Consider the following 23,461-nt stretch of genomic DNA (forward strand, 5'->3'; position numbering starts at 1 on the left):
CAGGAAGTGATGGTGGGGAATTTGAATGCCTTGATAACTTACAGCACTGACCGCCTCAAGACTATACAAACATGTTAGTTCGAACTGTACCGCTGCCAAAAGTATAGAGAGATAAAAAAAATAATAATATTCAAATAATAAAAGCAGCAAGAAGTCAAAAAGAAGCAAACATTATTTTTGAAACATGTTTTCAGATTTATTTAGTACCGAATCACTGAAACGTCCAAGTCACTGCTTGTCAGCATAATTGCTGTTTCAAAAAGTGAAGAAGAACAAATGGGAAATTATTTATTACTCCTTTAAACCCAAGGCGGTCACCGGGTGTTGTGTCACATACCAGGTCAGTTACCACAGACTACATTTCCCATCATCCCCCGTTCCCGGCAGGTGGCGAACACGGAGTCTGCTTCCACCGATCAGCGTCACCTACCAAGCACATCGTCACTGGCTTTGTAATTGTCCACACCTGTAATTTGTCTCGTTTTGCGTATATATGTTCCTCTCGCCTTTGTAGTCTTTGCGAAGTATTGTCTTGCTGGGCGGATGTACGCCTGTTTTGGAAAAAATAAATAAATAAAATAATAATCAATGAAACTGGAAGTGCGATTTCATTGCTATTTCTTTAAAAATTTAGATTTTAAGTATTTAAACGCATACTTCACAGTGGCTTCATCTGTAACATACACCGGTGTGTGGGTCTGCGTGCACGCATTTAGGCCAGAAACTATATGTGGAACAAGTAGGTGGGGTGGTTGTGAATCATTTACAGCATTATCGGTTCCTTGGGAAGCCTGCAAAGGTTGTGTCAGCGTTGGCCTCCGCCAAGAGCGGTCTGTCTCAGAACTGGTCAAGGTGTGATACTGTGGTAACATGCAAGTGGCTACATTTTTGTATAATTGTAGACAATATTTAAATGTTAGAAATCGGTTCACTTGCAATGCCACTCATGTCAGTATTCACATGTGTCCACTAATAGCACAGTTCTAAAATGTTCTTATCCCCACACAAAATACACTGTACAAGCAGGGCTCCCACTCGGTGGTGGAGTATGAGTTAGTTCAGCACCATGGCAACCACCTCCCACTGTAAAGTAGAGGCTCTCTGCTTCTGGATTCTGGATGGGCTGAATGAGCTCACAGCTCTCTATGATTGGCCGGTGTCGAGAGCACGTGTTCACCACTCCCTCCCTGAGAGCACAGCCTATTTTCTCTCTCAGGCTCCCAGCCACAAACGGTTGGGGCATCATCAGGAATCAAACATGTTCCACCTCCAACAGAATTATTTTGGGTACAGATCAGTGAGGTCTGCATACAGAAGGTCAAGGATCAATGGCCTTGTGAACTACAACACTTCCTGGGGAGGTGGTTCATCTGTTAAGTTCCATGGCCCAGCACCTCACTGACCTCCTGCATGCAAACAGAACCACCAGATATGGTCAGTGAAGGCAGGGTGTTCATCATCCACCCATCCTTTAGTGTCCTGTCTTCTAGAAGCCTTTCATAGAGGTAAACACCTCAGACACAGGAGGAGTCGGAGTGGTGGTGTTATGTTAAGCAGGAATGAGTACCAAGATAAGCTGGTGGCATTTTTCTCACACACATCTCTCTGGGGACAGGATACATGAAATCTACACACACAGGCCAACTCTGCACCCTACTGGTGTCCCTGAAATTCGGGCGTTTTTTTATAATTATTAAAGCGGTTTAAAACCACACTTCGTCGTACGTGATCTATTTATAACAAGGCGATTCCGCATGGGGTTTTCCTCAAACGAATCGCGAGCAGAATCAATCAATTCTCTATCAATTAAGACGCTCCAATCTCCTAAAAAGGCGTCAGTTAACGTCAATTAAAAATGAGTTTAATTAGTCAGTCAGGTGTCTGTATCAATCGACTCGTGCGTATTCTAAGCAGTACTGAGGCGATCCATGGCAGTAACTGTAGTTATGCAGAGACATAAAAAAAGAGTTGTGAGGTAAGTAGCCTATTAACGTAATTTACATAATTAAGACTTTTATATTATTGCAATTGCAGACTTGCAAAAGCAGTTTATATAACCCAAAGCACCCACTCTGTGTGAATTTCAGCTTTCAGCTACTACTGGCACCTTTCCTGAAGTCATCTCTCCTATACATGTTGCTGCTGTTCCCTGTTAACATTGCCACCAATGGCTTCCTGTGTTACTACTGTCCTCTACAAGACCGGGACAAGCCTTGTCTCAACATAACCACTCAGTGTCTTCCGGGGGAGCGTTGCTCCTCCAGCTGGGGCCATTACGGGCACGTGCACATGCTCTCTGCTCACGGCTGTGTGGCTCAAGACCTCTGTGGCTCTTACCAAATGCTCATGCATAAAGGTGTTGGTTTCAATGTCACATATACCTGCTGTTGCCACGACCGCTGCAACAGGCCCCAAACACCTGATCCCATCAAAATGTTTCTGGGAGGGAGTGCCAGCCCAAGCAGGGACACTTTCCCTCCGATAAGCCCTCATGATGAGTGTCCAGAGAAATAGCACGCTATGAAAATGGTGACAACTCTAATTCTGATATGTTAATTTAGTCAGTGAGTCCATTCCACCACCCCCCCCCCCCTTTTTTAAAGGATGAGCAACAGTTTTATGCTGTACATTATAAGGTGTATTATAATGTTTCTTTTATGATTGGGTGCTCGCAGTGTTGCGCTCAGCTGGAATCTCAACCTGGAAATTGATGAACCCGTAAAATAAAGCATAGCTGGTTGTTTGAATAGTGTTTCATTTATTGTGAATCGTTGTTCTCTCTGCAACTAGCCTCTCAGAAAAACTACTGTTGCAATTATAAAACAAGAGTTTCCATGGACTAAAGTGCACTCACCAATGGTCTCAGTCTTTTGTGATTCTTTGTTTAGGAAACCCTAAATGGACACCAATGCCTGTTCATATAAACACTAAACTGAGGTAATTAGGGTAAATCCCTACACCTGTTTGTGTCTTCCTATCAAATACAACCTGGACACTACAGATTTCTTTCTGGTTGTCTTCTGTCTTTTTGTCCAGTTGCGTGCAACGTGCTAAGGTGCAAATGACCTTTTGCTCTTAATTGTTACATTTTACAGTGCCTTCTGTTTAAAACTGTATCACTAATCTCTCACTGCAGGTGGTAAGCTGATATAAGAGATCAACATGAACCAGCCAGGCAATGCTTGGTTCTTCAGCAGATCTTTCCTAAAACTCGCACTGCATGCGATCTGCATGTCTCTGCTTCTGCTGCCTGGACTGCACTGTGCAAACCTGCAGTGCTTCTACTGTCCGCTGCAACTGGGAAACAAACCCTGCACGCACGCTTTAACGGAATGTGTACCAGGAGAGCAGTGCTTCGTAGGAACTGGCAGATATGGACGCTTCAGCAGCGCCTTTGCTAAGGGCTGCGCGTCTGAGGACAAATGTCTCAGGAAAGGCACTCAAGTCATTCAAGGAAGCAACATCTCATTAAGTTATACTTGCTGCACCTACGACTTCTGTAATTCCAGCCAGCACTGTGCCTGTAACCATGGGCTGCTTGCAGTAACTGGTATTACTCTAACTCTTTTTAGTGGTTGGTCAATTTAAGAATACCACTACGCGAAGGACAAGAAGTTCATAATGTTGTGGATATACAGCTGTGCCATTCCTTGGCGGCCATGTTGTCATGGGCACTTCTCTAAAATGTTGTAAGCTCCTAGGCAACTCTGTTGTGTTTTTTATTGAATTGAAACTGAAAATGGTGAAAGTGAAAATATGAGCAAAATAAACACATTTTGAAGGTTTGGACAGTTCTTTATTTCCCTTTTATAAGGCTGCTGGGTCTCGCCATGGTGAATATACCATATATATGTTTGTGTGTGTGTGTGTGTGTATATACATACATACACACATACACAGGAGACTTTTATATTGGAGCTACACTGAGAGGGTGGAGAGGGTATATATTACACAGACTTACAAAAACAAACACTCGCCTCCCTCCAAGTATGAGGGAGGGGGGACAGGGGACATCACAAAGGGACGAAGTAGGTGGGGGAGTTTTCATTGCAGTCTGAGATCTTTGCCCAACTGCCTAATAACTTAACACTAGAAAATAGCATACAGAGTTCACACACAGTGCATTTTAAATAGGTTATGTGGAGAACAATTTACCATAAATATTTGTTTTTTGGGGGGAACCAACATATAAAAATGATAAAAAAGGGGTAAAATCATTAGTCACTGTAGACTTTTTTCTTGCTATTTTTCTTATTTCACTTTGTCCTCCCTTTTTCTGTCCATCTCTGTATGTGACCCGCACTTAGGCCTCATCCACCCCTCAAAAAATTAAAAATGGTCCAACCTCAAAAGATAGGGATTAGTATAAAACTAACGAATGAATGAACAGAACAGCACAATCAACTCATCATCACAAAAAGAACCACAGACACAGAACAGCAAGAACACAGAACTCTATTAGCATCGTAATCACTGGTATACCAATCACACCGTTATTGGCCTCCTACCCGGTAACTGTTACAGGTTGAGGCTTTTCCTATGTCTCTTCCTGTCTTTATTGACTCAGTTGCATTCTGTGGCTGCCTTAGTTTCATCATCACCACAAATCATCGTCATCATCATCATCATTTTTCATAATTTTCATCAGCATCATCAGTGATCTGGTAGAACTTCACAGTGTGGTAAGAAGGGTGAGGGGGAGAGCCAAAGGAATGATCATAAGTGGACCAGGAGAATTTATAACAATGAACAACAACAACAAAAAAAAACAACAAACTTACAAACCAATAACGAACCTGAAAGTTCATGGAAAGTAAACAAAATGGCTGCCTTTTGATGCGCTTTTCCTTCCCTGGGAAGGTCTTGTTTGAAAGGAGTGTGTCAGTCAGAGGGCAGTGGGATGACAGGAATCCACTGGTGGTCATCAAGAAGAGGATGTGGTTTCAATAGGTTAATATGTGACTGCCAGGTTGTCCTTTCTAGGTCAGGCGTGGTGCCGCAATGCCCTCCTCTTCCTACTGTAGTAGTGGCGTAACCCAGTCTGTCTGGCAAAGTTCATCATGTAGTTTTGTTTACGGGTGCTAGAGAGAAAGACAGTACAGTAGGGGAAGGGATTGTGGGGAAAAAAAGAAGAAACAGTGGTTAACGATAAGTGTAAACATTTTCTTGTCCATGCAGTTACTATGAGAACTGCCTTTAAACTAGGGCTCAATTTTTAAAAAAAGCAAACACCAAAACTAAAAAAGCTACTAACTTCAAAAACCATGCAAGCAGGTTACAGATCACCCATAACCACAAACACCATGAAAGATAGCTAATTCGACTTATTACATATTGAATATGAACTCGTGTTAATTTCATAAACCATTGTATTTACTGTGTCAGCCTGATCAAGTGACACATTCCAATTAACCAGGCTTAACATGAGACTTTTTTTTTGCTAGACATTGTTCTTTCAGGGTACTTGTGGGAAGAGCACAAGAAAAGGCATAAAGGAGAAAGACAGAAAGGGAAGGTTGTGAAGAAAAAGGACAGACAGTGTCCAAAAAACAACATAAAAGTCGACAAGACTGTTGTGCTTTCTTAGCCTGTCATAGCTTCTTCCATCCAGCAGGCAGTGCCAGTGAGCCAGGAATACAGCCAGGGCAGGCAGAGGCCTCTGCAAAGCGGGGAGAAGGATGTGGAGGTCGAGGGGGGAGGGGAGGGGAGGGGGCTCGCGGAGTGGTTTCTGTCATTCTATTCACTATGAAGCAAGTGAATACACTTTTCGGACACCCCAACCAATGTGGCCACGGCCGTATAGCCATGTCCACACACCCGTCAGGAATCGTGTGAAATGCTGTACTAACAGGGAGGACTCGCACCATGCAAATGATGACTGGATGGAGGGGTTGGTCTACTCGAGGTGTGTTGGCAGTACTTGATTTCTAAGGATGTACACAGACACAGGTTTAACTTTAACGTCACCAATCACAAAACAATTTGAGAATTATGAAAAATCTGTCTATTTTAAAATGAGATGATATAATTCAGGGTTAGTAGTGATAGATGAATATAAAACCAGCAACATTTGCCATCAAAGCTAATATCTATATACATGTGCACGCAAATTAATGTAGTTTTATGTCTGTACAAGTCTGTTTGAGGTTCAGGTCAGAAAATGACCCTGATTATTAGGCTAATTGTTTAATTTAAATCTTTCTCTGACAGATCATTATCCAAAGGAATATATTTTATCCAAAGGGTTTAAATATAAATGACATTCACAAACACAGAAAAACATTCATGATTTCACATATATAACTGTATTGCACATGTACAAAACGCAAAATAAACCAATTTAACATTTTGTGATAATGGTTAACATATACAGTGGTACCTCGAGATACGAGCTGCTCTATATACGAGCGATCCAAGATACGAGCACCGAGACGAGCAAAATTTCTGTTCGACACCCGAGTGCACGCTCGAGATACGAGCATGAACCACTAGGTGGCAGTACAGTACTATATGGAAAAAAAGAAATAATTAATCAGCTCAAAGACACACTCAAACGCTTTTCTTTCTCTAACTCCCCCACAAACAAAGCCAATAGCGTTTTTTTATTCTTGAGGTGTTGGTAAGGTCGACTCCTGTACCCGGTCATCACAGCCATTCGCACGTGTGCTTTGCAACGAGTAACAGTACGTACGGTGTATACAGTACAGTATTTCAATACTACAAACGTTTTTTTTTTTGCATTATGGCTCCAAATAAAGGCTCTAGTAGTGGAAAGTCCAGTGAGAAGAGAATGATAACTATAGAAACTAAGCAGGAGATTATTCACCTGCATGAGAAAGGCACTCGTGTGGCCGCACTCGCTCGTCTGTTCGGCTTATTAATAAAGAACATGTCTTTTTTTCCCACATTTACGCTAGTTTTGTGACTTTTTTAAGGACCGGAACCAATTACAATACTTTACATTGTTAAACTGCTTCCAGAACCGAGCAGTTCGAGATACGAGCACGGGTCTGGAACGGATTAAACTCGTATCTCGAGGTACCACTGTATAACACTATGTACACCTGCACTGTAATATGGGATGGATATCGGATGTGTGTTAGTCTGTGTATTTATGTGTGAATGTGTCTGTATGTGTATTTAATCTATGCATGTAAACACATAAAATGCTTTATTAAGTTTAATGTGTATGTTTGTGTATTTTTCGTCCTTTCAAGAAATCTAATGCAGGTGTTTCTTAGCTATATAGATCAATTTGTTGATGTAACTTTGTAAAGTCACTCTGATAGAATAAAAATAACTCACTCAACCACATTTTGAAGTTATGTAATTGTACTGTCATAAGTCAAACACGGCGATGAAGCCCAGCAGGGTGTGTGCAGGTAATGGTAGTGATGGGCAGAGTGGGGGAGGGGAGGGGCGGGTTTAGGGAGGAAGGTGTGGAGCACTTACCTGACACTACAGCCACGCCAGGGGGAGCACAATATAGAAGAGAGCAGAGATTAGAGCGCGAGGGGGGAGGAGCTTAAGGGGGCTGCTGCGGGCATGCAGAAAGATCTGGGGGGGTAAGAACCCTGGCCTGGGAAAAGCCAGACCCAGAACCGAACGGTGAGAGAGATAGAGAGTGAGTGAGAGAGAGAGAGAGAGAGAGAGAGAGAGAGAGAGAGAGAGAGAGAGAGAGAACAAGCCAGTGAAAAAGGAGGGGGGAAGAAGGCGTGAGAGAGACAGAGAGAGTGAGAGAGAGAGAGAGAGAGAGAGAGAGAGAGAGAGAGAGAGAGAGAGAGAGAGAGAGAGAGAGAGAGAGAGAGAGAGATGGGGCACGGTGAGACAGAAGGCAGACAAAACATTGAGAATTTATCAGATTGAGAATTCTCAATCTTTGAGAGATTGAGAAAAATTGAGAAATATCAGATTTTTAATAACAGGACAGAAGACGAGAGACAGAACATCCAGAGGCGTATTGAATAAAGAGAGTTTTTGATAGATGGTGAGAGCATGTTGGAGCATTAGCAAGGTGGTGGCTCATTAGTAAATGAGTAAAATGTGTTACAGAGCAGGAGAAATGGATATTCAGTGCAGGCAGCTCAGCTCACAGATGAGAGTGTGAGGATGGTGAGGGCAAACGAGGGTGGCGATGTGGAGACACAGGGCTGTGTGGGGGGGTGAGACGGAGTGTGTGATGAAGAGAGAGATGCAGAGGATTTACAGTCCAGTTTGTCAGACGTGAGGGCAGTACATGTTCACAATGTGTGTGAATGTATGTGTATGCATCTGTGGATGTGTGCGTGCAGCACAAGGTACGTGTGTGTGGGTGTGTGTGTGTGTGTGTGTATGCATGGCAGGTGTGTGTGTGGCCATGTGTGTGTGTGTGGGCGTGTGTATGCAGTGCAGGAGTAGCTCTTAATCCATGATTTATTAGTGAAGTTTGTGTTACTGGCCTATACAACATTGTTAACTGCATCTTGTTTACTTCTATACTTTACATCCCACATGGAGTTGCCATCAAATACAATACTAGAACTATTTCTATTGCTGCTCTAAAATTTTAACACGATAAAACTGTTTACAGTGGCTGACTTGATCTTGCTGGATTTCCTGTAAAATTATGATAATTCACTCAAACCCTGTCATTTGAACGAGACTGCTTTTGAAAAACATTGTGCAAAAATTGTGAAAATATTTATGTACGTAAGCAAACGCATGCCACCCAGGATCTGATCAGAGCCAGGGGCTGCAGGCCGGCTTGGACGGTTCTGCTGACGGTGTGGGCATACTCACAGAACAACTTCTACATGGTCCAGGGCCCACTGGTCATGTCCTGAACCACCGTGGCGTGGTTGCCACCATCGCAACTGCACCCCTTTAACACGAGCTTCACTGCAACGGAAGCAAATGTTACAAAGCTGGGATCATAAAAGGGATTTGGTTACGTGTGCTGCCTTAAATGTTTTTGCTCCGACGGATGCCACCTGACTTACAGTGGAATGTTGTAGGAGACCCTTTGGGCCTTGAGGAAGTCTTTGGGCTGGTGTTGAGCAATGACATGCCAGCTGACTCCATTGTTGACACTGTACTGGAGAAGTACAGCCCGATCCACAGTGTCCGGCTGATCCAGAGCAGAATTACAGCTGTCCGTCTGAGAGACGCTGCCTACCTGTAGCACAAACATGATCTTGCTGCGAGAGAAAGACAGAGACAGAGAAGTAGAGAAAGAGAAAGAGGGAGAGAGAGAGAGAGAGAGACCCCTTTTAGAAGAAACTAGAAAGCTGTGTTCGAAACACCATCACCACATGTGATAACTACAGAATCGGATCCCTTCCATACGGAGTGCTGTACCTGGCCCGGGTCAGGTCCAGAGGCTTGGTGATGGCCTGTCTCATCTTGCAGCCATTGAAATAAAGAGAGTCCCCATGGGCATGTGGGGAGAGCTGGCCACACCCACTGCCCACTCCTCCACCCTGTATCACGCTCCAGCTCTCCTCCGACACAGAGCCGGACTCAAAGTTGTCCTTAATAGAGCTGGGGAGGTCGCTGTTGGACAGGGAGCAGTCATCACCTGATAGCGAGAAGGAGACGGGGGGATGGGGGGATAGAGAGAAAAAGAGAGATGTTGTGTTAAAGTACATTTAGGTAGTATTAAAAAATTGAACTATAATTACCTAAAATCAAGGCTACAGATATAGATGATGTATCAGTAAATATAAAGATTATAGATCTGCTTCTTCTTGTTTAGCAGTGCATGCATGATCAAATAATGGCGCAATATCACAGGGACGAACCATGGTGCCCTTCGTCGCATATGCAGACTGCCCCATTGGTGCAGTAGCCGTGCCCACTGCACAGTCCTGGACATGCTTCACCAATGTAGACATGATCGATTCCCCAGCCATGTCGCTCACCAGCGCCCTCTTTCTGAATCCAGCGGAACTGTGTGGCACTGCAGAACAAGAGGAGCGTACTTTAAACCCCAATAGAGAAATATAGGGTAAACCTTCGGCACAAGTGAATAACAACAGAGCCTTCAATACAGCTAAACATTTCAAACATGCTGTTACTGCATACCCTGAGGAGACATGGTCAGGCAACTGTACAGTAACTCTGGTCCATACTGAGCTGTTCACTGGGCTGTAGATGCTGGACTCATGGAACTGGAATGGGGAACAGCCCACATTACTCACAGAGGAGGGGAGGCATGCGGACTGAACCAACTGCCATGAGTCTGACCTACAGGGAAAAGAGAGCAAAGATGAACTGTATTAAATGCTTAGAGATGAGCGTCTTGCTTTTCTTTGCTTTACTTTTTCTAAAATAAACTGGCTTCATCACCTTCTGTACAAAATCTCTGGAAAGTTTGTGGTCCGTAATCTCTCTCTCTCTCTCTCTTTCTCCCCGACTTTCCTTCTCTCTCTCTCTCTCTCTCTCTTGCTCTCTGTCTCTTTCTCTCCCTCTCTCTCTCTCTCTCTCTCTCTCTCTCACCTGGCATCCTTCCTGTATTGCAGAAGCACTGAGTGATGATCTTCACAGATGTCAGCTTCACAGCCAACCACAATCTACAGTAAATAGAAGTAATACAACAAATGCACAAATAGATAAATACATATTCATAATTAACGTATTCGCAGCTGAATACATTGGCCAACAGTTACCTTGAACTGTAAGATGTATCCTGGTTGGACAATAAGCTCTCTGGTAGCCAGGATGTTATGGGTTCCATCCTGGTTTTTGTTGGGCCAGTAAAGGTGGAAAGAGGGATTTCCACAGAAACCGGCTGTTCGCACTGCGTTTGGATAGAAACTCCAGCTCTCTTCGTGAGATATACCCTCTGTAGTAACACAGAAAGATCACGAGTGTTTGATAAAGTAAAGAAACATTGCTATTAAACTGAATATTTCTAAAAGACACAATAACAGAATATCCTTTGACACAGCACAGTATATATTCTAAAGCCCAATACCATCATCAAAAGTGTCCAGAAGGGTGCTGGGGTTGATGTCAGACCCCCCCACCAGGATGTTATCTAAGGCCCATTGAGCACGCTCCAGCCTGGGGCTCGCCAGGCCTGAAGACACGGTGAATGGTTGCCACCAGCGTAGGCGCGTAGCGTTGGTCAGTGCTCCGTCCGGCAGCACGATGTAGTCCCGCCTCACCGACACGTACTTCAGATAGTCCATCTCATGAAGCAATGTCCATGACACCCCTGAGAGAGAGAAAGAAAGGGGGAGAGAGAGAGGATGCACTTTGTCTTTGTGGAAAATGAACGCAACACACCTTCAAGGGTCCTAGCGTCATGCTGGGAAATGAAACAAACCTCCGTCAGTGGAATAATCCAGCAAGACGCCTTCTTTTCTGCAAGTTGGACGATGGCACAGAGTCATATTGTCTTCACTTCCAATCCTGGCCCAGTACTCCACAAACCTGGGATAAACAATTCCAAAGACAAAGAAATGACATGGAGTGACATATATGTATTTGGGTCATTTACATCACACTTACATTTCTGAATTTGGCTGACAATGACCAAAAAAAGAAAAAAAAGGAAAAGAAAAACGTGAAATAGTGAAAGAGTGCAGTCTGGTCTTTCTGAGGCACTGACTTGGCACCACGCAGGTCCAGGTCTGATGTTACGGCCTGCCTGGCATCAGCGCCACTGAAGTACAGGGCGGTTCCCTCCACCAGCACCCCACAGTCCGTACAGGGGCGACCCCCCTCCAACACCTGCCACTGTGGCCCGTGGACCCCCTGCCAGTCGAAACGCTCCTTCAAGGATGCCTGAGGGACAATCAGACCAGAACAAAGGGTTTGTTCATGTATAGTGGGAATGGGTTCATGTGTGTTGTGTGGTGTGTAACTTGTATGGGGTGTTGTGTTGCTTGTGTTTAATGGAAGGCATGTGTGTCTCTGCTGCAGAGTGTGCATATGTGATGTCTGTATGCTGTATTGTGTGTTGTGCAGTCTCTGGGTTGAATACACTGTGTGCATGTGTGTTACATGGTGTGTGTAGGTTGTAGCTTGTGTGATTTTACCTTCAGAGGTGAGCTGGCGTAACAGTTGGGTCCAGAAAACCCTGGGTCACAGAGGCACCGCTGGTCAAGACAGTCGCCATGGCCTCCACAGTGGTTTTTGCATGCGGGCCCGATGTAGAAATTCTCCACCGCCCACTGCATGTCCGAATGTTGCTGATAGAACCGGAATCGAACTGCTCTGTGGAGACATTCGCAAACACACTCAATCATTCACTGTAAACGTTCTCTATACATCTTAACCTGCTTCCTATAGACCAAGGAGTACATAGGAATACCCCCTATTACAGGCAGTGTTTCAGTGTTATCTAAACCTCTACGAAAATGTGACATACACTCTGCTTGATTAAAAACACCTAAACTGTAGGTTTTCAGATCAGATATAATTGGGTTCTTCTAGCACATCATCATGTGTTAAACTGATGTCCACTGGACTGCTGTCAGCTGGATATTTTTGGATGGCAGACCACCCACAACCCAGCAGTGACACTGAAGTGTGTTCACTATGTCTAGTGTTGCCACACAAACTTTTTAATTAATAACAGTTGAGCAGACAGAGCAAGGTATGATCAAGGTCAAAGGTCATGGGTTCAATCCACAGGAAGCACACAGACTGTCATATTGATAAATATGTAAGTTGCTCTGAATAATGTGTCTGTGAAATGCTGTAAGTGTACATTGGTAATGTCTGTAACTGTAAACTGATTTCCTTTAGTAATTGCATCTATTACCATAGATACAAGGCAGGCGTTTCTAGTGGGCGTATCATACCTTATAATAACACAATAATGGCAATATCACTGCAACATAAATGCTTCAACTAAGCCAAAAATAGATAATAGCAGGAACCTCATCCATGCTACATTATTTAGTCATTCATCCTGCGGATACCCGTTTGCAAACGACAGACAAACGCCCTAGTTATGCTGTGTGCTGCTGCGTAAAGACTGGCGGTGTGACTGAATGCACTTACGTGTCTGCTAGGCTGTCGGGCAGAGGATACACGGCCCTCTTCCAGCCTTCCGCAGGGAAGAAGACAGAGGGTTGGGACACCTGTCCCCCACATCCAGGGTTAGCAGGCAGGCACTGAGGCACCAGGTACTTCCAGGACACACCGAAGTCCACCGAGTACTGGACATGGACCTGCCTGTCAGCAGGTCTATCTGGCAGACTGCAGCCAACAGCAATCTGCAAGCATAAACAAATTGCACTGTATGATCTAAACAAACGTAGACCTTCCACAGAATTCTGAAAGACACTCATGAACTTTCTCAAATATTCCTTCAAGATTTTTGAACATTACTGTATAAGATTATATAGAAACTCTATTCTAAGCCTTTAACTTTTGCATTAGTGGAGTGTGATGTAATAGTAACAATGTTGAACTGCTGTTCATGTTTTGACGATGAAATTGATGATGAAGAAGGTGAAAAAGAGGTTCACTGACCTTAAACTGCATGACCCAGCCTTTATCAGGGACGATGTCATGTGTAACAGCGTACACCTCTCGGCCATCCACATTGCCACACACCATGACCCCATCTGGGGAGTGGCAAAACCTCTGCACAGCACAGTCCTCAGAAAACAGCCAATGATCACTCACTGTGGGGCAGAAAACAGCCAATGAACACTCACTGTGGGGCAGAAAACAGCCAAAGATCACTCACTGTGGGGAAGAAACAAGGTCATTAATAGTCACCTGAGATTTTACAGAAGATATACAATATATCATAGAGTCCAGTCAAAACTCTACATGTACACTTTGGCACATTTTCATACCATAGTTAACTGTTGGAAGTGCTTTACCTAAATGTGCTTATACCAATTCTGATTTTTTTTTTTAGCTTTAAAAACAACCTAACTGCATAACTAGCTAAATTTACAGCTACTACCAAAAAGTAAAAAGTTTTTTTGAATCTTTTTAACAACTTGCACTGTTTAATGAAACCTTTACTTACATAAACAAAGGCTGTAAATCCACTGTTAAATCATAAAAGAGATCACAGTTTTTAGTTTTAAAATGTTATTAACTGATAAATCAAATCATAAGTTGGATTTTTGCAGAATATGCCATCCTGACCTTTTCTTTCACACATTCTGCATTTACAGTCATCTATGATTGAGATGGCCACACTTAAGATACCATTTGTGTTGCTATAATTTAGTCACCTTGATTAATAGTCTAATCACTGCCTAGTGATGCTGAGCTCAGGCTCCTGCAGGTGAATCTGATCATTTTAATAGTGACTGATGTGGGAGTGCATGTGCCTGCAGTGTTGGTACCTGCACCACTCTCCTCGTCTGGGCTAACCGCGCTAACGCGGCCACTCGGTGCTCCGTCTGCCGGTGCTCTCTCGTGATTGGGCAGCGCCACGCCACCAAACGTGTCCGAGATCTGAGCGCGCGTGTCCGAGCCGGAGATGAGAACGTTGTCCAGCGCCCAGTCGCCGTGATCTGCTCCACTGTGCTGCGGCTGCCACCAGCGCACCCGCACTCCCGTCGCTTGAGCAGCAGGGGGCAGCAGAACATTCACAAACCTGCATGCGAGAGCGAGGAGGTTTTCACCACACTGACGGGAAAGTTGTTTTATGTCATCAATTGGGCTGGACTGAACACGCCTACCCTGGCTTGCTGTACTGGTCATAGAATATCTCCGTCAGCAAACTCCAGCTGATGCCACCGTTCAAGCTGAACTCCAGCAGGACACCCTGGTTCCGGTTTGTAGGGGCCACCATGCACCCATACATGAAGTAGAACTGGATAAACTCTGCGTTGGTCAAGTTCAGATCCACCGTAACCAGCTGACGGGTGCAGCTCTGTCCACATAGAAAACACTTACATTCTCTGAATACATTTCCCTAATTCACTATGTCTATGTCTATAATAGGTGCTTCACAGTGCTTGTTATTGTTCTACAGGTCCAAAACAAAAGGGATAAAAATGGACTTGACAGGGGAGTCATCTTTACCCAATTAACAGAACTACCCCAGAGAAGTGAGACTGCAGTTGAATAATATTACACAAACCTGTAAAACCAACAACCAACAGCCCAGTGACCATCAAACCAGAAAACTAACAACAGTCCAAGGTGGAGTATGAAGGCGGGTTTGGACTCACCCCACTGAAGTGCAGAGCTGAACCTGACGCCACAGCCCCACACACGCTACTGAGTTTCCCACCGGTGAGCAGGTGCCAGTGGTTGAGGGAGGGAGCTCTACTGAAACTGTCCTTCAGCTGAGACGGGAGGGACACCACGGCCTCCTCACAGTACTCCCCACCCCAGTCTGGGTCACACCTGAGCACCAGGGAGAGAAACATCAAAGAAAAGCACCATAGCTGGATGACATCTTAACCGGTATGGTTATTTTAATCCAGTCATTTTGACATTAACAAAGCGAAGATGAAATATACAGCTGACAGCAACATAAAAAAACAATGTCTTGCCATAGTGAAGACAGAGAAGTGTCAGCGGACACTATGTACAGTAATTAAAAGTATTATAAAAATGGAAAAACAATAATACTGGTAATAGAAAATAGAATAATAAGAAATAAGTCATTAACCACTTCAAAAAAATCCCATCTATGATCAGGATGACCTGGAATTTTAATGTAAGGACCTGTAATGTAAATAATGTAAAAACATTATTGACTGGGAAATTCACTCACACACAAGAGTTCTGCTTGCAGCGGCCATGGCCGGAGCACATTTCAGGACAGCCGTCTCCGATGTAAAGGTTATCCAGGGCCCAGGTCTGCTGCTTATCGAAGGGGGCCTGCTGGAACCAGCGGAATCGTGTTGCTGGAGACCTGTACAGCCAGGCCAGTAACCGTTTTAGCCATTACGCTGCTAATTGGTGTGTGCATTGTGTGCAGCTGTCTGCATTGTGAGGCATTGAACCGCGAGACGTGTGTATGGCTGGGCCCTTAAGGGTTTCTGATCATGTTAATGCTAATATCAGAGGTGTGGCATTGAAGATGTTTACCTGGCGTAGGGCGGAATGGGTAACGTAACCCTGCCCCATTTGTTGTAGGTGTCTGACACTAACAACCTTTGAAGAGTGTAGGCGGAGCAGTCCGGACTGGTGGGCAAACAGTCCCTCACAAGTGACTGCCAAGTCATTCCGAGGTTGAGAGAATACTCCAACTCCACAGCTGTACACACACACACACACACACACACACACACACACACACACACACACACACACACACACATATATATTTACCTTCCAGCTGGCTTTGAGAATTAGCAAATGCTTGTGGGCACGAGAGGAAGAGAATATCAGGATGTGGACATTCAACCCGCCCGTATTGTCTACAGGTGCATTTTCTTACCGTAACAAGAGGCGGTGACGGAGCAAGAGGCGGAGAAGTCGAACTGGATGAAGGCGTCTTGGCCCACGCTGATGTCAGTGGTGACACCGTAGCGAGTGTTGGACTTCTCGATGAAGGCGAAGGCCTCGCCGTCGGAGCCGCACACGGGCATGCGTGTGCCCCCGGGGTGGAGCAGCCAGGAGCGTGTGTCAGCGGAGGAGAAGTCGTCCTCCAGAGGGCCCCAGCCACTGGCACTGCCCCCCACCACCACCTACACACACACACACACACGCACACACACACACACACACACACACACACACACACACACACACACACACACACACACACACACACACACACACACGCGCACACACACACACACACACACACACACAAACAGTAAAACATCTGTCCTGCCAGCACAATGATATGCTCTTTTTTCTGGTAAACATTGTTTGTTGAAGAATATTATGAGACAAAGAAAGAAGTGATTCAGAGCTGAATGACCAAAATCAGCCCTGAACACACACACACACACACACACACACACACACACACACACACACACACACACACACACACACACACACACACACACACACACACACACACACACACAAACACAGGGTGCTCTAACTTTGTCTGACACAAGAACAGCCGTACCTTATCAATGACCCACGGGCTATGGAAGTGTCCATTTTCAGACGGCTGCCACCAGCGAAGGCGTGTTTGCACAGTGCGGGCGCGCAGCGGGATCTCCAGGGCGACCAGGTGAGCCTGGTTACTGCTGTTACTGTAGAGGAACTCCTGGAGCAGGTTCCAGGACAGACCTCCATCCACGGAGAACTGCAGCAGCACGGGCTGGGAACGCGGGTCTGGGGCAGCCTTCCCACAGCCCAGCCGCAGGAAGAACTGGACGAACCTGCAGGAGACAGAGGTGCCGTGACCTAATATTGCCAACAATGGAGGGCTTAATTAGAGAGTTCTTATGGTGCTGGGAATTACGGCGGCATTAAGGTTAATGAGACGGTGCGTACGTATTTGACTGATAAGCTGACTTTAATTACTCTTCACTTACATTGACTCTAAGAATGCCCATTCATTCTCTTTGCTTAATTGGTTTACAGTGGCCTAATGATTTATGAAGACAGTAAATATTAATAGACATATAGGCACATTAATTCAGCCCTTATCGTCAAGGGCAGCACTGAGGAACAGAGGTTGTCCTAGACTGCTACTGAAGAATAACAGACTATGCTCCATTCTTGCTTCTTATTTTCTGTGTGTTCATCATGCTTGCTGTATATTGTTCACACATTGTGTGTGACTGGCTTAATCACATGTGTGTGACTGGCTTCATGTTTCTACATAGATGACATAGATGTAAATACATAGATGTAAAGCAGTGACAAAGCAGAGTTGGGCACTTGAGTGAGAGACTCGAGTTGAACTTGACTTGACTTGAAACTTGTCCCTAATGACTCTCAACTCGAACTCATCCAACATACACGTGTGTAGTAGTGACTGGCGTAATCACATATGTGTAGTGACAGTGACTGGTGTAATGACACTTGTGTGTTGTAGTGGCAGTATGGGTTACCTGGCATTAGACAGATCCATGTCTGTGGTCTCCAACATTCGTAATCCGTCCTCACTAAAGAACAAGTGGTTTCCACTGGTCATGATGCCACACTTACGGGAGGGCTTTCCACCACTCAGCACCTTGAAATGCTCTGAGTCCATAGCGCCTCCTTTGATAAACAAAATATATTCATGCATACATTTTTTTTCCTGATTATCACATGAACTTAATTTCACAATTTCTGTAGAACATTTCAACTTTTCAGTAGAACATTTTTCCATGCCTTGATTTGAGCAGGTCTTAACAACATACATAGTTGTTGCTCAAGTCTTAAACTTTGTAGTGCATTTCATATTGGCATATGACAATTCATAGTTTTCATGAACATGTGTCCATGTGTAAACATGCTGCATTTATCCTGGTCATGACCATTCTTATGAACATGATAAAACCACTTCAGGCAAAAAACCAATAAACGTAAGATAGGAATATGGACATGTTCTTTTGTGAAGCTCACAGGCTTATTTTAAAGAAGGAACACTAATGCATGCCATTCTGGGTCGATACCACTCTGCCAAACCAAAGAAGCCAAAGAATCCTGTATTTGTGGAAACATTTGCACTCTTTTGTACCTTCAAAGTCTTCTTTCAAGAAGTCTGGGTTTGGTGCATTAGGGACAGAGCAGTCCAGGCCGGAGTAGCCAGGGTCACACTCGCAGTGGGTGCCCCTCACACACGCGCCATGCCCGCTACACATGTCTTGGCACTGGGGGCCAATGTAAACATTATCCAGGGCCCAGGTGGGTGGTGCCATGCCAGCTGAAAAGAAGCCTTGGTACCAGCGGAACCGCACCGACCTGCAAAGTAACGATATGCTGTCGGACTCCGTCGCTGCCAGAAAGAAAAGCACTGGTCTCGCCCCTAGTTGTGCTTACTCACCCACATAAACGCAGCTTGCCAAAATGGATGACCTCCCTCCTCCATCCCTGAGTGGTGCCAGGGTAGTAGACACTGGCAGGGTGGAGCTCGGTGGAGCAGAGGGAGCTGGGCGTCGGGCCGCCCGCACACAGAGGGACCAGGAGGTGCCACGTCGCTCCGAAGTCCCGGGAGAACTCCAGACGCACAGGGCTCGAGGAGGAGCTCTCGCCTGTACAGCCCACATTTATCTGCAGCAGAGCGAAACGTGACGCCCTCCTAAACGCGCTGCCTAACTTGGTAAAAGTGTTCATCAAGACAAACAAAGTATGAAACGTATCGAGGTTATAAACCTGTCAAAATCATACCTCAAACTGGATAATGGTGTTTTCATTTACATCGATATCTCTCGTGGTGATCGAGTGTTCTCCTAGCTCATTGGACACAAACACCATAGCTGAGTCATCCTCCCTGTACACAGTAAATATGGTAACTCCCAGCTGTCCAGAGGGGAAACAGCTGATGCACAGACCTGTAAATGCTCAACACTGTGGTGATACTCACAGTCCTGCCTTCTGATAGGGGCAGTAGAGGCCAATATTGCCCCCTGGGTAGAACAGCCAGTTGAACTCCTGAGGCCCACCCTCAAAAGTCTCTGATAGAACAGGGGGGTTGTTCAAAGAGCTGCCATCAATGATAAGATCATCAATGACCCATACCTCCTCCTTCTTGCCTGTGAAAGGAAATAAACCATGGAATTTTAGCTCAGAGGAAGAGGATTCGCACAGGCAAAAAACGAATACATTTACGTCGGCGCCTTCCTACGTCTGCTGCCCTCTCACCGTTGTTGTAGGGCTGCCACAGTCTGAAGCGCGTGGCGTTAGTCTGAGCACTAGGAGGCAGCGGGAGATGTAGGAACAGAGTGTCCGTTGAGGTGGGGAAGTAGAACTCGTCCAGTAGCAGCCAGCTGATCCCTCCGTTCACCGAATACTGCAGCAGGACGGAGTGGGAACGCTCCGGGACTCCTGCACACACAACAGCATGCATGTGCCATTATATCCAGGACCAGGCAGCAGACTCCGATGAGAGCCTGACTGACAAATATGCCTGTACGCGTTTACCTTTGGTGATGAACTTAAACGAGAACTGGATGTACAGAGTGCTGGTGCAGTCCAGGTCCTGTGAAACGAGCATTCGTAGTCCCTCCTGAAGACAGAGCAAAGAAGTTAACTGAGCAACATCCAAGGACGCCTACCAGGGCATATTTATAATTTCACTGATATGGCATTTTGTAAAATACATGCACATGTATGTCAGCTGTATTGTGAAAAAAACCTAAACTGAAGTACCATAAGTTTGTTTTATATACATCTTTTTTTACAGAATGTGACTATATACTTCTAATGTGATTACATCCAAATATTTGACAACTTTGATGTAAATTATATTTACAAAAATCTAATATTATGCACAATTTGAAGATGAGATCAGATAATAAAATAAAATGAATACATAAAACTTTCATCTTTTATCTTCTGCAGTGCTTACTGCATTAACTGCTGGAGAAATGGAACATTTTTGAGTTTTGGCTGATGATGTCTTAATCAGCCGATAATGCCTTCTCTTTGGGTGATGAATTTCTGGATTTTGGCTTACCATTATTTAGCCACTACCAAGCCATATGAGATATTTAAACTGCTCACCCCCTTAAAGATGAGGGCGGTGCCTGACTTCAGAGGTTCCCCACTCAGTGTGCCCCTTTCTGCCCCGTACACCTCGGGCCAGATTTCCGGCTCTAGGTTCTCGTTGAAGTCCTCCCTCAGAACAGAGGACAGAGGGACCAAAGGGACACAGTGGGCCCCACCATATCCTCTGTCACACCTGGACATCAGATAGAGGACAAGGGCGATGGAGAGAGGCAGAGACATTTCACATTTAAGAAAATGAGCGTGTTCCCAGGAGATATGAGTGATGTGATTAGAGCATCAGTCAGAGTCACTCACACACAATGTCCATTGTCACAAAGGCCATGTCCAGAACACATCCAGGGACATCCAGGTGCCAGCAGGACATTATCCAGAGCCCAGTAGTCGGATCCAGGAGTGAAGTGAGGCTGGATCCAGCGGAACCTTGTTCTAGGAGAACTATACAACAGATCCATTATAAGCACACAGCTGCAGTCTTACAATTTACATATTAGATTGGAATATTCTTCACTGCCAACAACACAGATGGAACAGTTAATGGCGGGATTCAAGGTTCCCGCTACCACGAGGTTAGAAAACAGATTCAGAGCTACACATTTTCAACACATCAATATAAGTGTGCCTGCGTACTTAGCGGTGCTGGGCAGATACACCGTGACCCTCCTCCAGTGGGAATACTGTGGGGTGCTATAGACAGAGCTCTGAGTGTAACCGGCACAGCCGATGGCAGGCGGCACACACTCGGGCGTCAGCAGTGTCCAATGCCGGCCGCAGTCGGTGGAGAACTCCAGGTGGACTCCGTGGGCTGGAGACACTGTCTTGCTGCAACCCATGCTCAGATCAAACTGCAGAAAGGAGGAGCCCGACACCTCGAAGTCCCAGCTCTCAGCATAGCGAGGCCGCTCTGTCAGCACACACATACACACACACACACACACACACACACACACACACACACACACACACACACACACATGCGCACGCACACACACACACACACACACACACACACACATGCTCCTTATCTTCCTTTGCTGTACTTTTAGACATATGAAATGCTCAATTGCATTCTAATGCATTGTGGGTAATATACCTGGATAGTGGTAATTCAGGAGAAAATATAGGCTCGTACACTGACACATTACATGTTGAATAGCGAGTATTTTATGATTTGTTTACAAGCAATGAAAAGTATAGAAAAAAGGGTTGATTTGATTTTTTTTCTCAGTATTACAATATTCTTGCCACATGCTCTGGAAAGACAGAATGTATATTTATGACTGATGAAGCTGTGAATAATATAAGATTTGTTCAAAATAAACCACCACACAGCTTGATATACAAACAAGTAACAACTAGGAGTTTGAATTAAATTTGCAAGCATCAATAATTCAAAACCTGCATCCAGGGAAGCAAAGACATCATTAAATTCTCAATATATGAACCTATTAATTAAAATAACACTTTATTTAATAAAAGTCATCCTCTCCTTTTGGCCCAGATAACCTGGTGTATGCTAATTTTGTTCCAGAGCAATTCTGCCATGCACCCTAGAGAAACGCATAACTACAGAATGGTGTTTACCAGAAAACACCCATTTATGAGCCTGCCCAAACCTACTTATTGGTTCAAGCAGACTTGAAAATGGGTATTTTCAGATAAACAATGGATGCAGCATATGGTAATATGAAGCAAAGTGCAGCATATAGTAATATCAATCATATTTCTGTCATTCATTGTTTGACATTGTTACACTGATACATTTGTTTTAAATGACACCACACACACAACTACACAACCTAAATCCAAATATTACAGCATATTAGGCTCAGGTTTCAAACATTTCCGTTTGCACTAGGAACAATTTGACAGACTGTACTGGAAATGATCTTTTTTGCAGCATGCACACATTAAATATTGAACTGATGTGACCAATTTTTACAAAAATCAAAAGGCTGGATGTAGTGGTGTGAGACTGTGGTGTGGTATGAGCCACTGTGATGCAGGGATGCCACAATACCACAAATGTATAAATATCACAAAAATTATAAAATATAAAATCATAAAATTCTGCTAATAGCCTTAAAATGAAACACTGTGTGAAACAGTGCTGTGGTGTGGTGTAAGCAAGTGCGGTGTGATTAGACTCACTATCTCCTGAGTCAGATTGGAAGGTCAGCGCTGTGTCAAGCGACAGACAATCTACTGTCACCTCTCCGCCCACTACTCTGAACCAGTTGTGTCTCAAGGGTGATGTCCCATCAAACTTGTCAAGAAAGCCCATTCTGGAACTATCATTCATCCCGATCAGAACATCGTCAAGGCCCCACTGAGCTGAGTGTTTACCTGTGACGGGAGACAGCAACCAAACCAAACAGGACCAAAGTCAATGTGGACTCGAGAGGCACCTACGTGGTTCTGACTGTATTCTATTACTCTGTGTATTTTTAACAGCTAGAATTTTGAGAAGCAGTAGAGGAGCACACTCTCATCTTCTGTGCCAGCATTAGAGCACAGTGAGCCACTGAAGTATGGCATCAGCGTGAGCAACAGCTGACTTCCTCACCCTGCTGGGGTTGCCACCAGCGGAACACAGTGTAGGGTGTCTTGGCATGAGGAGGAAGTTCGATTGTCACCACCTGTGGTTCCAGAAATGAACCGAAGTCCAGCTCTCGCAGGAAGAGCCATTCGACACCGTTATTCACGGAGCACTGGACAACTACCCCTGAAATACAGTACAGAGGACCATTAAACGAGAGGCCAGAAGAATAATCTTCACTTCAGGTCAGTGAAGGTCAGATGTCATTTACGAGACGATGGCCAATAAAGCATTTTTATATCAGAAAATCAATTATGAGGTGGAGGCAGACCTTATCTCACCCAAAGCATGACTAATGTTTTAAAAACTAAAAGTTTAGTT

General features: G+C 44.7%; 1 protein-coding gene across 1 annotated transcript in view; it reads right to left on the bottom strand.

The window, feature by feature from the left end:
* Positions 1–3,780: 3,780 nt before the first annotated feature.
* reln (reelin) overlaps positions 3,781–23,461 on the bottom strand; it is a 93,592-nt gene continuing 73,911 nt past the window's right edge. The window contains exons 33-65 of the mRNA XM_076985944.1: positions 23,108–23,266; positions 22,693–22,887; positions 21,172–21,445; positions 20,839–20,979; positions 20,539–20,716; positions 19,957–20,041; positions 19,678–19,860; positions 19,400–19,568; positions 19,204–19,306; positions 18,860–19,086; positions 18,554–18,777; positions 17,940–18,090; positions 17,003–17,261; positions 16,358–16,607; positions 16,006–16,174; positions 15,689–15,829; positions 15,138–15,315; positions 14,643–14,836; positions 14,304–14,557; positions 13,468–13,622; positions 12,994–13,208; positions 12,024–12,201; positions 11,594–11,769; positions 11,309–11,415; positions 10,955–11,197; positions 10,647–10,822; positions 10,477–10,550; positions 10,063–10,224; positions 9,780–9,937; positions 9,337–9,556; positions 8,979–9,176; positions 8,779–8,877; positions 3,781–5,081 (exon numbers count right to left, since the gene is read on the bottom strand). Of these exons, the coding sequence (XP_076842059.1) occupies positions 4,985–5,081; positions 8,779–8,877; positions 8,979–9,176; positions 9,337–9,556; positions 9,780–9,937; positions 10,063–10,224; positions 10,477–10,550; positions 10,647–10,822; positions 10,955–11,197; positions 11,309–11,415; positions 11,594–11,769; positions 12,024–12,201; positions 12,994–13,208; positions 13,468–13,622; positions 14,304–14,557; positions 14,643–14,836; positions 15,138–15,315; positions 15,689–15,829; positions 16,006–16,174; positions 16,358–16,607; positions 17,003–17,261; positions 17,940–18,090; positions 18,554–18,777; positions 18,860–19,086; positions 19,204–19,306; positions 19,400–19,568; positions 19,678–19,860; positions 19,957–20,041; positions 20,539–20,716; positions 20,839–20,979; positions 21,172–21,445; positions 22,693–22,887; positions 23,108–23,266 (5,792 nt within the window). The 3' untranslated portion in view covers positions 3,781–4,984. The remainder of the gene's footprint in view (positions 5,082–8,778; positions 8,878–8,978; positions 9,177–9,336; positions 9,557–9,779; positions 9,938–10,062; positions 10,225–10,476; positions 10,551–10,646; positions 10,823–10,954; positions 11,198–11,308; positions 11,416–11,593; positions 11,770–12,023; positions 12,202–12,993; positions 13,209–13,467; positions 13,623–14,303; positions 14,558–14,642; positions 14,837–15,137; positions 15,316–15,688; positions 15,830–16,005; positions 16,175–16,357; positions 16,608–17,002; positions 17,262–17,939; positions 18,091–18,553; positions 18,778–18,859; positions 19,087–19,203; positions 19,307–19,399; positions 19,569–19,677; positions 19,861–19,956; positions 20,042–20,538; positions 20,717–20,838; positions 20,980–21,171; positions 21,446–22,692; positions 22,888–23,107; positions 23,267–23,461) is intronic.

This window comes from Brachyhypopomus gauderio, chromosome 2 (genome assembly GCF_052324685.1).
Source record: "Brachyhypopomus gauderio isolate BG-103 chromosome 2, BGAUD_0.2, whole genome shotgun sequence".
Lineage (NCBI taxonomy): Eukaryota > Metazoa > Chordata > Actinopteri > Gymnotiformes > Hypopomidae > Brachyhypopomus > Brachyhypopomus gauderio.